The 17986-nt window shown below is 38.0% G+C and overlaps 1 protein-coding gene across 1 annotated transcript; it reads left to right on the top strand.

Annotated features, from left to right (window-relative positions):
• The first annotated feature begins 341 nt into the window (after nucleotides 1-341).
• On the top strand, nucleotides 342-17327 carry LOC107654218 (PAB-dependent poly(A)-specific ribonuclease subunit PAN3-like). The gene is given in 18 exon segments (XM_016441202.1): nucleotides 342-1028; nucleotides 6167-6288; nucleotides 6432-6504; nucleotides 6599-6669; nucleotides 7365-7509; nucleotides 7704-7933; nucleotides 8025-8129; nucleotides 8223-8280; nucleotides 8599-8760; nucleotides 9080-9164; nucleotides 9680-9813; nucleotides 10389-10554; nucleotides 10968-11055; nucleotides 12068-12207; nucleotides 12407-12536; nucleotides 13867-13931; nucleotides 14045-14183; nucleotides 15482-17327. Coding segments are annotated over 18 exon segments (2409 nt in total). The 5' UTR covers nucleotides 342-673; the 3' UTR covers nucleotides 15623-17327.
• The last annotated feature ends 659 nt before the right edge of the window (nucleotides 17328-17986 follow it).

Here is a 17986-nt window from a genome sequence, read left to right as displayed (position 1 = left end):
TGATGATGATGATGATAATAATAATAATAATAATAATAATAATAATAATAATAAATGTTTTAATATAAATTATTGATTTGTAATTTAGGCTATTAAAACCACATACTGACACATAAATACCAAATTAATTAAAAAATATATTTTTAAGTTACGATATGAAAGGTTCAAAGTAAAATTCCCTATTTTTAACACTTAAATTCCCTGTTTTTAACACTTAAGCTCAAGATACAAAAACATGTTATCATTCTAAAAACATCGTAAATGTCAATACATTATTATCAACGATTGTAATATGTGCTTTATGATTTAAATGAATCCCCTACTGACTCCTTATACGAACTGCAGTACTGGTCGTACCCAGCATGCACAGCAGAGCTATTAGCGCTTAGCTGAACAAGTGTAGACAGAAGACAACAACAACAGCATGATCCCAGCCAAACGCCAGGCTGTTGGACTAGACCAGCTATGGACCCCGATAACGAGTATCAGTACATGGCAACAAAAGTGTGGCTCTTGCTGACTAGTCATCTGGCTCGATGAGGAGGTTGATTTTATTGCTAAATGTCCACTAAGGTGCTCATTGTTTCTCAAGTGTTTTAAAATATACTGCTGCTAAATATCTCGAGTCTATGTGCGAGTGTCTTCCGGCGGGAGCAGCAGCAGCAGCGGTGCCATGAACAGTGGACTCCCAGCTTCAGCTGCTCCGCTCGGGGGTGTCGGAATACCCGGTGTGAAGGTGAAATTCTGCCGTTATTATGCGAAAGACAAGACTTGTTTTTACGGAGATGAATGCCAGTTTCTGCACGAGGACCCGTCCATGGCGAGCCTTTCTCTGCACGGTGGTGGTACAGGTGCTGGCGGCGGCGGCGGAGGAGGAAGCCCCGTCTCATTATCTCTCGCCGGAGGAGCAGTGACGGCGGGATACGTGCTCGGAAATAGCGCGGCCAGCGGCGCTCCGGCAAACGTTCCCAAAAAGAACGATTCTCTCGGTCCCGCAGGAACAGCTCTGGAGGGACATCTGTTGTCCAGTAAGTTTGCACTGAGGCCTAACGTATCCTGTCCTCTGTTGTTGTTCGGTTATGGGGCTACACGGCGGCTTTTGTTTAAATCGAGGCCGTGGATTCAGCGGCCTACCTCTCGCTACCAAAACAACACTGGAAATCAACGTTACTCCACAGCGCGCAAGCACTTTTAAACGAAAGACGAAAATACTAGAACAACCGAAGCAAAGGCGTTTAGTTAATACTCTACGTGGTTTCTGCTGGTTTCAAAGTGTTCTTCCAAATGCATAAGTTTAGTATTTGTTAACTGATAGGTATGGCAAGCCAATTTAACATTTATCTTAGATCATTCTCAAAAGGAGGTTATGGCACTAAGGAATTTTGGTACTCAAAGGAAACTGGTCCTATTAAAAGAATACAAACACACTCCAATATAGTAGGTGGCGGTATGCACCTCTAATGTTGGTCTGTACTGTAACATGACATAAAACTGGAAGAAGAACAGTTATCTTTTAAAGCCCTAAACACACTGCACGATTTTCCACTGTCCCAGACGCAAGAATGGCATCGTGAAACGATCGTGGCGATTTCTGTGATCGTGGCTCCTAGTCGGTGCTCTTATGTCGTACAGTGAGAGAGGTTCAAAGACGGCCGTTGTCACGAATCCTTTGACCAAAGATAGCCTAGGATACAGCACGATCATCGCACAATGTACGATTCACGTTTACTGACCAACCAATAAAAATGCGACATGAAATGAACGCGACGTGGCGCTAAAACATATACCTGCATACCTCAAGCTCTTATGCCTTCCTCTTTCGCCGCTTCCACTTTTTTTCAGCACACATAAAAAAATACAACTGCTAAAGTATGATTTATCATGCTCTTTTTGTTTACTACTAGCGCATGCTGGTGACATTTTATTCTTCTATAGGAACGTGTCGTAGCGTACAAGTCAACAGGTGTCATCATCGTACAGTCTACACACACGTCGTAGCCAAGTTTATTAGATCCATGTCGCACAATGTGACATGCAGTGATCTTATAGGATTGCTAAAATCGTGCAGTGTGTTTTGGGTTTAAGACTAAATGATGCACTAGTTTTTACAGGAATACTCCAGTAATCTGAAGTTGCCTACTGTCTTTTACAGTTTCACTTGCAAATACTCATCATGAGTAGGGCTGGGCAAAAAAATCGATTTTCCGATTAATCGTTTTTTTTAACCCTTTAACTGTCACCCGTCCCCTCTGTGGGACGCCTAAGTTTACGTCACTATATTACAATTAAATCCTAATCTAATCATGACAATCTACATATCATTGGAAAGGTCTAAGACTCCTAAATAATTTTTTACAAAAACATTGGTAAAATATCTATGTAGGAAAAGTAATAGATTAATTTATGACAAGAGTGCACCTCAAAACTTTACATCATAACAGGAGTTCTGACCTTTGTCAAAAAAAGTCTTCTTTGTTGCCTTTTTCTCTATCACACTTTAGAAATCATCAGAAATTATATATCAATTGAAAACTTTAAATCTCAAAATTCATCCTTTGAAACCCATTTTAAAATCAAACATTGCATTACCATGAAAATGGTTCATCAATATCATGTTACAAAATGTTTTCGTTCACGAATTTTAAAAATTTAAGTTTGGATCGTGCACTTTCATGTCTATGTTCTAGGGTTAAAATGACGTTGATTCGATATCGATTCTCAAAAGCTGCGAATCGATCTTTTCCAGTATTTATTTCAGCACACATTTAAAACAAGATCTGATTAACGTGAATCTTATCATTAGTCTTCTCCACTAGATGTCACCCTTATTTTTACCTTGCGCGATGTTACAACAGAAATCATGTCATTCATTCAGCACTTATCATGGCCATACGCGCAATTCGCAATGCTCAGGTGAAATGCTATAGTAATACTATAAATCTGTGGAAGCATTTGATATCACGCACAAGGCGCCATGATTTCCGCAATGAATGAATGGCGGATGGTGCGGCGCACTTTTTTGTTTACTACACATACTAAAGCGCAGATGACTCTCGCGGTGTTTTCAGCTTCTGCCGTCTCACTATATGATGATATGAACACGAATGTCATCTCCAGCTGCTCTGAGAGTCACTTCATTAGCATTTACCGTTTCATTTGAGAAATCTACCGTCATTTCACATTCACAGCAGCTGGAAGTTCTTCACGGCAACCCGTCAAAATAAAAGTTTAGTTTAACGTTCTGCTGTCAGAATATATTACTGAAAAAAAAAAAAAATCGAGAATCGAATCGAATCGGGACATCTGAATCGATACCCAGCCCTAATCATGAGACACTACTACTTATTCTAGTACTTATTTTAATAGTTACAAGTATATGTTCCATTTTATAAGTGCCAAATGAGTTGACTGTAGTAGGCCTGCCATTCAGATACTATTGTATTCCAGTTGTTACAAGTAAATTTTTTCTTAATCATACTAGTAATAGTTTTATATAATTTTACAGTTGCTGTTCTGGGGTTTGTTTCCCAAAAGCAACTATGGTCGCAAGTTCCGTCATTACTAGGGGGTTTGCATCACGGTTTTAGAGTGACGGTTTCGGTATGGTTCGGTATGTGCTATGTTTAGGCATGAGTGATTTCTTTGTTGTTGCTGTTTGATTAATATTAAGAAAGTGCTGTCACTTTAAGAGAATGCACTGATACAGTACGTTCAGCTGGCTATGTCTGCTATAGTATACTTATCAAGACTGGCATTTTGAAATCATTTTTGTGTGAATTTGTCCATTTAAACACAATACTTCAGAGAAAGCTTAATATTTGCGCACGTTCTGAGGTGCGGGTTTGCACGCTTCGGATGAGCGCACGCACAGATCTCACTTTGCGCGCGAGCTCGCGTCATCTGGCTCTTAAATGTTTAAACTGGCAAAGCTTAAACGAGTTTAGCTTAAACACAGATATCAACGTGTGCTGTTCACGTCTCACCTGTGTGCGCGCGCGCTATCAGCACCCGGGTGATGACGGAATAAATGCTCATATTCCAGCATACGGCAGTTGCATTGAACAAGAGTGAATGGTTTGTCAACGTTTTTTTTTCATCGCTGTTGTTGTAATGTATTGGGAAGCCAGAATGCGCATCCATCAACAGAAACATATATTAGCCGAACCCTGTTTGTTTTACGTGTTATTTATAGCAAACCATATTACAGATGCGTTGTCAGATTTAAGTTGAACCGCGGTCCTAGCGCGTGCCGAACCGTGTGTGGAGAACTGTACGGTTCGATTGTTTTGCGCGAACCGTTCCACCCCTAGTCATTACCAATAGAGTTCAGTGGAACTAATGACCATAGTTAGCTAGCGATGGTTTTTGGGAAATGCACCCCTGGTTAGTACATATGACTGGTAGAAAAAAGAGGTTGGGTGAAAAAGGTGCAATAATAAATACTAGTGACAACTGGGATAGATAATACTGTCTAAAAATTAAACTAAAAAACTAAAAATTAAAATGTCCTAAGTAATAAATACTATATAGCAGGGGTGGCGAACTCCGGTCCTGGAGAGCCGCAGCCCTGCAGAGTTCAGCTCCAACCCTAATTAAAACTCACCTGCCTGTAGCTTCCTAGTAACCGTTCAGACCTTGATTAGCTTGTTCAGGTGTGTTTGATTAGGGTTGAAGCAAAATTCTGCAGGGCTGCGGCTCTCCAGGACCGACGTTCGCGACCCCTGCTATATAGTATTAAATTAATAGTTATTAGTTTAATCGTTTTAAGTTTAAAGGATTAGTTCACTTTCAAATAAAAATTTCCTGATAATTTACTCACCCACATGTGATGTTTACGGTTCATGTCAAATTACATGTCATCCAAGATGTTTACGTCTTTCTTTCTTCAGTCGAAAAGAAATTAAGGTTTTTGATGAAAACATTATACACAATACCAGACGAGGAATAAGGGCCTTATCTAGCGAAACGATCAGTCATTTTCTAAAAAAATGTATATGCTTTATAAACAGAAATGCTCGCCTTGCACTGCTCTGTAATGCGCGTCCACGACTTCATATAATACGTAATCACGTTGAAAAGGTCACGTGTGACGTAGGCGGAAGTACCGACTCAATGTTTACAAGTCGAACATGCAAAGACTAAGTCAAACGCCGTTTACAAAAAAATTCGAATATGTGTCATTAAACATACAACAACTTTTGAACGGTCCTCCTCCTCCAAATTTGTAAACACTGACTGAGTCAGTACTTCCGCCTACGTCAAGCATGACCTTTTCAATGTAATTACGTATTACGTGAAGTCATGGACTCGCAGAGCAGTGCAAGGTGAGCATTTCTGTTTATAAAGCATATACATTTTTGTATTTTTTTTTTAGAAAATGACCGATCGTTTCGCTAGATAAGACCCTTGTTCCTCGTCTGGTATCGTGTAGAGCCCTTTGAAGCTGCACTGAAACTGTAATTTTGACCTTCAACCGTTTGGTAGCCGTTGAAGTCCACTATAAAGAGAATAATCCTGGAATGTTTTCATCAAAAACCTTAATTTCTTTTCGACTGAAGAAAGAAAGACGTAAACATCTTGGATGACATGTGGGTGAGTAAATTATCAGGAAATTTTAATTTTAAAGTGAACTAATCCTTTAATAGTTATAATAATTAGTGAGGATTTTTTAAAAGGATACTCATCCATATTGGAATACATATTAGTCCAAAGTGTGCAGTTACTCGCATCTCCACAGAACACTGTGGCAAAATTGTTTTAACAGTGACAGTGGCATAAATACTAGTTTTAATAGATAAATGTTAAATGACTTGCCATAGAAAGAGACCTGCCATTGTTCACAGGCAAGATTGAAGCATCTTTATAAACTAACCCAATAGCAGACATCATGTTTGCCAGTGTTTTGATGACACTTTAGAAGAGTCTGAGTGCATTTTCACAGTAAAGTTGGAAATAATGTCTAGCGGCTCTTAAAACTTTGTTTTAGTGTTCAGGAGAAATTCTGTGGAACTTGCTTTTGAGCACATTAATCTTTTAAAACAATATACTGAAGCAACCATTCACCGCGTTATTTGAATCATTTTATTTAGTTTAAAAAAGGCTTGCATAAAACTTTAAGATACTGTGTAAACACAAAGGATTCACATGTGTTTTTGCTTTATTGCAGTCCCTGGGATGGAGGGAGGTGCTCTGAATGATGCCAGTCTGACCAACTCGTACTTCAGCAGCACCTTTATTGGGGTCAATGGGTTTGGTGGCCCAGCAGAGTCCAAATATTCAATGATGCAGGTAACATAACCACTAGTGTGACTGTGTGTGGTGAAAAACAGGAAACTAATAGAAAATACTAGTAACTGGGTCCGTCAAATGGAGCACACAGTGGTGATTCATAATGGGACACTTCACATGTTGATGGTTGCTTGTGTTATTAGAGGATGACCAGCAGTAGCAGTTCTCCAAGTCTGCAGAATGATGGTGCCAAGAGCTTCAGCCACGGCACACATGGTGAGTTAAAAATTGTTTGAAATTTTTGTTGCGGGAATAAAGAGGTCATGACAAGATTTGAAAACCTTTTCTATGTGTCCGCTCCACTTTTTAGATCCAGTAAATTCCCCAACATCATCTCTCTTCAGTGATTTTGGTGGTTTGAGCATATCACAAAGGAGAAAGGTAAGAGTTTAACATGTCAGTTTATGCTGTTTGTATTGTGCTCTGACAGGTTATTTTGTTGATGGAAGAATCACTTGTATTTCTGACATCTTTCGAGAAGGCATAATGGAATAAAAACATTTCCAACTTGACCAATTTTGATAAGACTAATCATCCAACAATTGACCAGTCGATTAGTGAGTTTTAAAAATTATATATTTTTAGCAGTGGAATTTTAATTACTATTCTGACATCATGCTGTGTTTTAACATTTAGAGAGTTTGCAAAGGAAATCCCTTAAAAAAAAAAAAGCTGTGTATTTAATTTCCTCCGCATTCATTTTTATCTAATTATATGTATTTTAGTATAACATTTTTTTTTATATGTATATATAATTATAATTTATTTTTATGTATTTTAGTTATTGTAATCTTTTTTTAAAGCAAGCAAACAAACCAACCAACCCCACTTTGAAAACCCCTGCCCTAAGAAACGAGACTTGATTGAATCAGGTGAATCAGAAACCAGCCTAATGATACAGGTGTTGCTTGAGACATTAGCTGAGTAGTCAATTTTGAATAAATGTTGCTTTGCACATCCCTAACTTGGAAAAAGTTGTGCCAGTACCAAGATGACAGTGCCAAAATATACTTTCTTAAAGGTGTCAGGCTGAAAACATTATGGTTTTATTTGTATCTGCGTTTTTTTTTTTTCAGGCTCCTAACCCCACAGCCAGTGAGTTTGTCCCTAAAGGGGCCCCACGGATGGCCTCCATGTCTCAGACGACCGTGCCAGCATTCACCTCCCCCATCTTCCCTCATCCTGGCTTGAGCAGCTCCACGGCGGCTGCTCTTGCACCTGGTCAGTGACTCACTCCCAGAAAGTACCACCTGGTGTTCTGCCATTCTGTCTGTCCTTTTTGTTTTTTTGCTAGATCTCTTTTCTTATGTTCAGCATTTCTGTTCAGTTTTTTAATGTGTGTGATCTTTTAGGTTGCGAATCTGGTCAGGTTACTCCGTTTATAATTAGGCTTGAATATCTGTTTTTTTGGACAGGTATGTCGCTCTCTGCTGGGTCTTCTCCTCTTCACTCCCCCAAAATCACCCCTCACACGTCCCCAGCCCCGCGGCGGCGCAGTCACACGCCCAACCCCAACCCAGCCAATTACATGGTGCCCACCACTGCGTCTGACCAGGGAGGCGGAGCCCACGTGATTCAAAAGGAGACCGTGGGCGGGACTACCTACTTCTATACCGACAACACCCCTGCTCCCTTGGCCGGAATGGTATAGTCCATGTTAATCACAATTTGGTGTGTGCTATTATTGCCTTTAACTGGTTTACTTAAAATATAAAATGTGCTGTTCGCATTTTCAGGTGTTCCCAACATATCACATGTATCCGCAAACGGCACCTCATGTGGCATACATGCAGCCAAAAGCCAATGCACCATCCTTCTTTATGGCTGATGAACTCCGACAGGTAATCTGCCATTTCTGCCCTCATCTGTTAGCCAGTGTTGTTTAGTAGTTGGTTGTTGACTGTCATTTTTCACATATTTGTCCTTGTTTGTAGGAGCTGATTAACAGGCATTTGATAACGATGGCACAGATAGATCAGTCTGAGAACCCTGGTAAGGATGTGGTTTGTCTTGTGTTGGCATGACATGTCAACAGTGTTTGGTTTCAATGGACAACACGGCTACTGTTCAGTTATAATGTCTGTTTTGTGGTCAGAGCATATGGATTCACCTGCTGTCTGAGTAGAAAACCACATCCTTTGTCTGTCTGCCATTTTTAATTGGTTTGAAAAGCATTTCACATAGTTATCCACCTTTGTGTCATCTCTATCATCTCTCTGTTTCTATATAGTCAAGTGTTTATTTTGGTGCATGTGTGTGTAAGAAAAGGTGTGTTAGATAATTGAAATCTCTGTTCCATCTCTCCTTCAGGAGTGCCGTCTGAGGTAGACAGTTACCACAGCCTCTTTCCCCTGGAGCCCCTTCCCCCACCAAACCGTCTTCAGAAAACCAGCAACTTCAGTTACATCACTTCCTGTTACAAGGCAGTCAACAGCAAAGATGACCTGCCTTACTGCCTCAGGAGGATACATGGTGAGGCATAATGTATTTGTATGTACAGCTGTTCCTGTAGGGAGTTTGCACATTTGTTTTGAATTCCATTTTTACATCACTGTTCTTTACAATGGCAGTATTTATGGATAACCAATCGAACCACATAACTAAAAATGAAACAATTTGAAGTTCAATATGGTTTTAAAGTGCTTATGGTAATGAAAGTACCTAGATCTAATATCTCGAGAACTAAACAATAAACAGTCCCTGCATCTTGGCAGCACAATGACACATTGTGTCTTCGTTTTTTTGCTTTAATACCCACATGTGTAACTTGTGTCCTTGTGTGCATTCACAGGCTTCAGGCTGGTCAACACCAAGTGTATGATGCTGGTACCCGTATTAAAAAATTTTTTTTTTTTTTTTTGGTTAAGTGTGCGAGCATGTCCATGTCCATACTATTGTGCAACACAGCTTTAGGTTTTGAAATTATACATTTGATTATGGGTCAGTGATATGAAGCTCATTTTTTCTTTTTGTCCTATCTATTAATTTATTCAAAAGCACCATACATTTTTTTTTTTACAAATGCAATGACTTGAACAGTCCTCTGCTCTGAAACATATTTTTAAATGATGAATTTCTGAAGAAAAAAAATGATTCAAAGAGCTTTTCTTAAAAAAAACCTTTAGTATAGCTTGCTTTATTTCTTTAAAAATCTTTTTCACAAAAATGGTCATTAATTTATTAAACCATGTTCATTTCTTACTAATATTTGAAAACTGTTGTTCTTACTAATATTTATATTTCATATATAATATTTTTTGTCTTACTATTACTAATACTATTTAAAAATAGTATAAATGTTTTTCAAAGGAGGACTAGGAATGTGTTTTGAACTAGTTTTTTTAAAAGTATTTTTTATTAATTTTTTTATCATGAATTGACCCTTTTGAACTCTTTTCATATGATCACGTTTATCCTTCGCAGCACTGGTATTTTCCTATGACTTCCATGCGGGGGCAGAGACCATGTTCAGCAGGCACTTCAACGATCCGGCTGCGGATTCTTACTTCACAAAGAGAAAGTGGGGTTAGTTGTTTCTTGCTCTGTTGTTTCTGTTTGTGTGTGTGAGGATGCAGCCGTTAGATACAGAGTACGTCAAGTGCTTGGTGGCAGTTGCGTCTTCGTGAATGTGTAGCGAGGAAAGAGGAAGGAGTGGTTGAAACCGATCCCGCCTCAGGTGGGTTCAGTACCTGCAAGCTCAAGACTGACAGAGGAAGCAAAACCCAGGGATGATGTTTAGCTATAAACAGCTGCAGCGCATACGGCTGCATCAACCACAGTGCAGCCTCAAACCATAAAACGTGTGTTTGTTATCAGGATGGGCTAAAATACAGCAATATATTATAATAACCAGTCACAACATCTAAAAAAAAAGTACACTTATTCTTATACATTGATATAAAATTTTAATTAATACCTTGATGTTAAAGTTTAATTGCCTGTGTTTATTTGTCAGCTACCATAACACAAGATGCTGTAGACATTTGGTTAATGTCTTAATTGTTGCAATGTTAACTATATTATTTATTTAGAATTATTTAAATTTTATTTACCTATTTATTTTTTGTTTTGAGAAATAACTTTCAGTTTTCTTCTATCAGGGCAGCATGAGCTCCCTCCTCCACGGCAACATGCGGGCTTGTTACCAGAGTCGCTGATTTGGGCCTACATTGTCCAGCTGAGCTCGGCACTGCGCACCATTCACACGGCTGGGCTGGCCTGCAGGGTCATGGAACCTAGTAAGATCCTCATCACTGGAAAGACACGGTACAGCCACATGCATCTTGCTCATTTAAACCCAGAAGTACATTGATGTTACTGATTGTGTGGTAATGTTTTGCTTTTTTTGTAGCAAATTTTCGCTTTTTTTCTGAACTACTACCCTAACCGTGCAAAACAATACAGTAACTGGTAAAGACAAAGCACAGTTCTGCAGAATCTTCTTAAAAGTTTGCTGTAGTTAACCAACTTATGAAATGAGGGACAGTCAAACCACAGATCGGTCAGTGTTCTGTGGGGCCCTTATTTTCTAGCCATAAATAGTGAATGGAGAAGTTCACTGTTAGATTATTTTTGCTCTTCCTTTATTATGTACTGACTGTTTTTCAGCTTCTCACAGCAGCATTTGCACAAATAACCAAACATACAAACACTGCTAAATGTTTGTTGTTTCTCCATAGGTTACGAGTCAACTGTGTAGGAATGTTTGATGTCTTAACATTTGACAATAGTCAGACCAACCACCTGGCGCTGATGCCCCAGTACCAGGTACTGAACATCTCATTTACACCCAAACACATACATAATTTGACTGTGCATCATCATTTAATCAGATTTTGTTAAACCCCCGTTCAAAAGTCTGGGGTTGGTAAGGTTATTTTAATTTTGTTGAAGGAAGTTTCTTATGCTCATCATGTTAAAATAACTTTTATATTTTAGTATATTTTAAAATGTAATCTATTACTGATTCCATTTTCAGCAGCTATTAATCCAGTCTTCAGTGTCACATGATCCTTCAAAAATCATTCTAATATGTGACCCTGGACCACAAAACCAGTCTCAAGTCGCTGGGGTATATTTGTAGCAATAGCCAAAAATACATTGTATGGGTCAAAATTATGGATTTTTCTTTTATGCCAAAAATCATTAGGATATTAAGTAAAGATCATGTTCCATGAAGATATTTTGTACATTTCCTACTGTAAATATATTAAAACTTAGTAATTAGTAATATGCATTGCTAAGAACTTCATTTGGACAACTTTAAAGGCGATTTTCTCAATATTTAGATTTTTTTTGCACCAGATTTTCAAATAGTTGTATCTCGGCCAAATATCATATCCTAACAAACCATACATCAATGGAAAGCTTATTTATTCAGCTTTCATATGATGTATAAATCTCAATTTCGAAAAATGTGACCCATATGCTGATTTGGTGCTCAAGGAACATTTTTAGGAATGTTTATCAACAGTTGTGCTGCTTAATAAATGACATTTCAATGAAATGCTTTTCTTTCAAAACGTCCTAAAAAAGGTACTTTTGATCAATTTAATGCATCCATCCTAAATATAATAAAATAAGTCTTAAAGTCTTAGTGACCCCAAACTTTGGTGTAAATAACATTTTACTAATAAATTAATCACAATTATTTTTGTAGCAGTTAATTGCCAGAATTTCATGACCGTGACTATATAAAAATTTTTTTGTCTTGAGTGTTTGTCGTTTTACACTTTGGGTCTAAGTTTCATCAGTTGCTGTTCCTCTTTGTGTCCATCAGCAAGCAGATCTCATCTCCCTGGGGAAGGTGGTGTTGGCTCTGGCGTGTAACTCTCTAGCTGGCATTAAGAGAGAGAATTTGCAGAAGGCCATGGAGCTGGTGTCAATCAACTACTCTTCTGACCTCAAGAACCTCATTCTGTGGGCCTCTATCTCTTTTTTACACACATTTTTTTATAGCCTAAATGCTCTCAAAGTGGTTATACTATGCCATATGTCAGTTTGTGGTTCTGTATGTGTCCTGTTAAGACTAGTTAACATGTTCATGCACTCATACATTCTCGCTTGTGCATTAGTTTGAATGTGGTGCCACATCTTATGGTCATGTTTCGATCTTCAGGTACCTGCTCTCAGAACAAAGCCGTCTGCGCAGCGTCAATGACATTATGCCCATGATTGGAGCACGATTTTACACTCAACTTGATGCCTCTCAAATGAGAAATGATGTCATTGAGGAGGACCTGGCCAAGGTATTTAAATTAGTTTAAAAATATACATTTTCTATCCACCTTATCTTTCGCGCAAGCGTAAATGGCTGCAAGCGTAAATGGCTGTTTGAAACTGCAAACTGATGTTTTTTTACCTTATTATTTTAATGTATCATCTTAATTATAAACACACTGGTTTGTAGCACAAACCATTTTACCGTTTACTGCTCTTTGATATTCTCGTTATTTCCCTATAGAGGCTAATCAATCAAGTCTCGCACATTCACAGAAAATGGCTTACTTCCACATTTAAAAATAAGGTGGATACACTAGTGTTTCAAACAGAATGATGCTGTTTATTGTAAATATTTAAGTCAGTTTATTATGAATGAAAGTATTTATTATAAAAAAAATTACATTTAATTGCACCTTTTTTTTTTTTTTGCAGTAATGTGATATTGATTTACATTTCACAAACCTACATACAAACATTTATTGGTTAATTTAAAGCTGGATGTCACTGAAAATAAAAATGTGCAGTTCTCTGAGATTCTTAATCAGTTATTGATTCTTTAATCATTCCTGATGGATTCAGTGATTCATTCAGTAGAATTGTCAGACTAATTGAAACAAATAACTGACTTTATTTGCGATTCATTAAAAGAACCAGCTCAAAAGAATCATTCTTTTTTTGTTTTTAAATCGAACTACACTAGTTATGCTGTGGTGTTTGTTTTTGAAGCCGGACAGCCAGAGAATATAAAGTTGTTGCTGGAAAGTTGGGTTGAAAAAGGCATTATTTTGTCAGTCTTTTTATCTTGTCACTTTCCATTTAGAGTCACAACTAGGCTGTAGATTCGATATCACTTCAGGAAACAAAAAGAAACACCCTTGCAGACCGAGCTATCCAATTTACTCAGTATGCCATTATCTAGTGTGTGCTGATCTTGCACTGGAGGGGGTGGAGGTGTGATCACTAGATATTTTGGATGGTTTCAGCTGTTCTCTCTTCTGCTTTCCTCCTTTTAAACACTCGTATCAGATGTGTGAAGGCTTTTTTTTTTGTACCAACCTTTTACAAACACCTACAAAACATGCATTGTTGCATTTAACCCCTTTTTCATCAAGAATGTGGACTTACTATATTAAACACCGTGTGTCTCCTGTGTTTGTTTGACACTGCTGCATCTGATGTGAGAGCGAATGTGACTCAGAAAGAGGTTTAAATATGACCTGGGTTCCTCTCTAACTTCCCTTCTCATGATCTACAAAGTCTCACTTACGCAAACCCAAAATAAATTTTTTTGTTATTCAAAAACGATCCTAATAAATTTGTATTACAACTTTTTGCTTATGCATCTGCATTTTGCAGGAGGTTCAAAATGGGCGATTGTTCCGCCTACTGGCAAAACTGGGAACGATCAACGAGAGACCAGAGTAAGTCTTTTATTACAACTAAAGTGCTGAAACCTTTCTGAAATGGCAACCTTTTATAGAATACTTTCAAAATGCTTCACGTCAACGTGTAATGTAATATTTATTTCTTGTAGGTTCCAGAAGGACCCGACGTGGTCTGAGACTGGTGATCGTTACCTGCTGAAGCTCTTCAGAGATCACCTGTTCCACCAGGTAACTGAGGCAGGCACACCCTGGATCGACCTCAGCCACATCGTGTCCTGTCTCAATAAGGTGAGCTTGTTTAGCTTGTGCCTATTTGTGAATAGACACCATAATGAATTTAATGCAAATGAAAACGAGGCTGTGAGGGACAGACTTTATAGACTTTGTCTTTACAATGACAGGTACTATATAAAGCTCACAGCTTTTTTTGGAGTTTGGAGCAGTTTTATGGAGTTTTTTTTTATTTTTATGGAAAGACGTTTCATCACAGCTATCTAAGGAACCCTGGCTAAGGTCAATTGGAGCTCATGTTATATCCGGGCCAACAATTTATTAAATTGTTTAAAATTATATTAAAAATGCAACTTGTATATACAATTACTTTAATACACCTGTTTACTTTAATGCAACATGTTTAATTTCTGAATTGAAAGGTTTTTTAAATATTTTTGAAGGGGTGGTAAAGTAAAAACTGTCAAGAAAAAAGCCTCATTAAAAGAATTAATTACTTGAAAATAAAATCTTTTCAATCTTTATTTTTGATTAAAAAAAAATATATAAAAAAAACGCTTATTAATTTTTTGAAAAGTACAAGATAATTTGACCTTATGACAAGGGAAGGTTAGTTTAGGTTGTAATGACTTGAAATTTATGAACTCATTCACGACTTTTTTTTTTTAAATGCCTTTGAAAAAAAACGCTTATTAATTTTTTGAAAAGTACAAGATAATTTGACCTTATGACAAGGGAAGGTTAGTTTAGGTTGTAATGACTTGAAATTTATGAACTCATTCATGACTTTTTTTTTTTAAATGCCTTTGAAAAAAAAAAAAACGATGAGTACACATGTATTTATGGTGTAAAGAAAATGTTATTAATTTTTCTTGATAGTTACACCACATGACATTTTTAGTGCCATTAAATTTAAATTTTTATCTTAAATAGTATATGTTTTACAAAACCAATATGAAAACAAACCATACATATCTAAGAACATGGAACATATTTTAAACCAGATTTTTTTTAATTTTTTTTTGCAGTAGCATTTTGTTTTAGTGTACTTGTTGCATTACATGGATTTACTATATTAATAACAGTAAATTATGTATAATTACAAGCAACTAACCCTAATCCAAACCCTTATCCTTACTATAAACTTATAGTAAGTACATGTTGTTAATTAATGTTACTGAGTACTTAATTGTAGAATTACATATATTTTGAATTACGTATATAATTTGTAACTTTAAAATGAAATGTAACCGATTTTTCTTATTCATTGTCATGGAACTCTATTATTTGTCAGCTGTGCTAGTTTAACCAGTTGACTATTTTTGTCACTAACTTCCTTTAATTTCTCATTGCAGTTGGATGCTGGAGTACCGGAGAAGATCAGTCTGGTGTCACGGGATGAGAAGAGCGTGCTCGTGGTGACTTACTCAGACCTGAAGCGCTGCTTTGAGAGCACCTTCCAGGAACTGCTTGCTGCCACGAACGGCCCCCTGTAACCCCCAGCCATCCACAAGAGTGGGCTGGAACTGCCTGAAACAGAGCACATTGCACTACAGCCTGGAATCATAGGTGCAGAATGATGATCTCGCGACCAGGGCGGAGCCAGCTGGTTGCTCACCTCCAGTCAGATACACTGTTCTGTCCAGAGAAAGTTGTTTTCTAAAGCTTATTTTTTTAGTTTTCACAACAACACCGCAGCTGCAGAATTATGAACTGAACTGAGAGCTGTGATAATGATGAATTCTTTTTTCTTTTTAGACTTGGGAACAATGTCCAAAAAATAAGAGACTTTACTTCCTTATTTTTTCTTTGGAGGATGCACTAAACATTTCAAGTTCCTTTTTAAGTGATTGTGCGTGTCCCACAGGGTGCGTTCAGGGCCGGGGGCCTCACACATGAAATGGAAGAAAAACAGAGCGCCATTTTTTTCCACATCATCTCCTTGCCCGTTTTTAATGAGGTACTACGAATTGGGACAGACCACTGGTCATGTGTTCAGAGTCCTCGGCTCTGATGGGACAAACTGATGAGACTGACCACTTATGAATGTGTGGCATAAGTAGTAATGTGCCGCCACTCCTCGTCTGCTGTATTGACTCATTTAAAAGTTGGCCATCTTGGAGGCGGGAGGGGAAGTTACTGGTTGCCTGCAGTCGAGGGGGATTCCACGACAAAGGGGTGCTCTCTCCTCTTGCTGTGTAAACTTGTCGTTTATTTCAGAATTTCGCAACATCCTTTTTCATTTTACGGATGCTTTTTGAAATCGGATTTTGAGAGGATGGATTTTCGTTGTCGTTTCTGTTTTTTTTAGTCGGGCTTTTGTGATGGGAACCAAAGAACTGGACCACGCTAGCAAGGGAAGCCAGTTCTGTCTCATTGTGGAATGTCCTCTTATGCCTCTGTTGTGGAGCATCCCAAGTTTCTGTCCATTTCGTCATTCTTTTTCCTAATTCATTCTCGTTTTCCCGCTCTCCACGCTAGTATTGGTTTAGATCTAGTGAATCTCAGTATAGAGCTCTCTTGTGTTGTTACGGTCGTTCCCTTTCCTCACCAAGTTGTTGTACAGAGATGCATGATGGGATGTTTCTCACTGTGGACCAGTCCCAGCAGGATGGTTGGGATTCTATTGGTTTCTCTTGGTTTCGTTTTTGTTTAACTATGATTTGACCTATGAATTATGTGACAACATCCAGAAAACAGTTTGGAATTCGCTCAGGTTGATCCCTGACAGGAATATGCCAATGACTGAATGTGTCTGACCTGTCATTGGTGACTGCCCAATCCGTGAGTCAAGGAACAGGCGGGACTTGCAGCACAGATTTGGGTGTGCCACACTGGACCGAGAGGGTGCAGGATACAGCAGGCAGATCTGAGGATGCTGTGAGTTCAATAATGTACTTTTTCCCTCTTCTTTTTTGTTTTAGTCAACTGATACTTGGTGGACATGGTGCCAAGCCCGTATCCCTCTCCGAATCTCTCTCACACACACACACACACACATTAATACACCTTTTACAGGCCGATCTCATATCATGTACCCAGTTTCCAGTGGAACGCACTCCAGGCACATACATACATATGCACTCATACATGAAATCCTCCTTCACCATCCCAGTACGTTTTATGCCCTTCTTGTGTTTGTCACATTTTTGCAATATTTGTGTGTACAGCAGTATTTTAATAAAGAGTAATAAAAGAGAACACTCGTTTGTTTGTTCTTAAATGGCATGATTGTTGCTTGAGTAGAGTATGATGAACTACAGCAGCAAAAAGGAACTTGTTAGCAACTTTTGGCTGAAAGTCAGAGCACAGAGGAGAAGAATCGGATGCTTTCCAAAATAGATGCTACAAAAATGACCAGCACTGACAAAGCAGCAACGAGACCCAGTCTCAGATATGGTTTTGAATGGTGCAAATGTTTTACAGCAGAAATGTTTGTGCCTATCAGGGTTGAGATTAGTGTCATGATAGCAAAGGTTTTTTTAACCCATTTTTTTAACTACTGTAACATACACTACTGTTAGAAAGTTTGGGGTTAGTAAAGTTTTTTCTTTTACTCAGCCGCGATATGTTACATGGATCAAACGTGACCGTAAAGACATTTATAATGGTGCAAAAGATTCCATTTCATATAAATGTTGTTTTGAATTTGAATTTCAAATAATGCTGAAAATATTCTCATGGTTTACACAAACATATTAAGCAGCACAACTGTTTTCAACATTGACAATAATGTTCCTTGAGCAGCAAATCAGCATATTAGAATGATTTCTGAAGGATCAAGTGACACTGTATCTGGAGTAATGGCTGCTGAAAATTCAGTTTTGCTAACACTGGAATAAATTACTTTTTTTTAAAAC

The sequence above is a fragment of the Sinocyclocheilus anshuiensis genome, unplaced genomic scaffold (genome assembly GCF_001515605.1).
Source record: "Sinocyclocheilus anshuiensis isolate Anshui unplaced genomic scaffold, SAMN03320099.WGS_v1.1 scaffold655, whole genome shotgun sequence".
In the NCBI taxonomy this organism is placed as follows: Eukaryota; Metazoa; Chordata; class Actinopteri; order Cypriniformes; family Cyprinidae; genus Sinocyclocheilus; species Sinocyclocheilus anshuiensis.
Note: the sequence above shows the minus strand (reverse complement) of the source record. Positions and strands in the feature narration are given on the sequence as shown.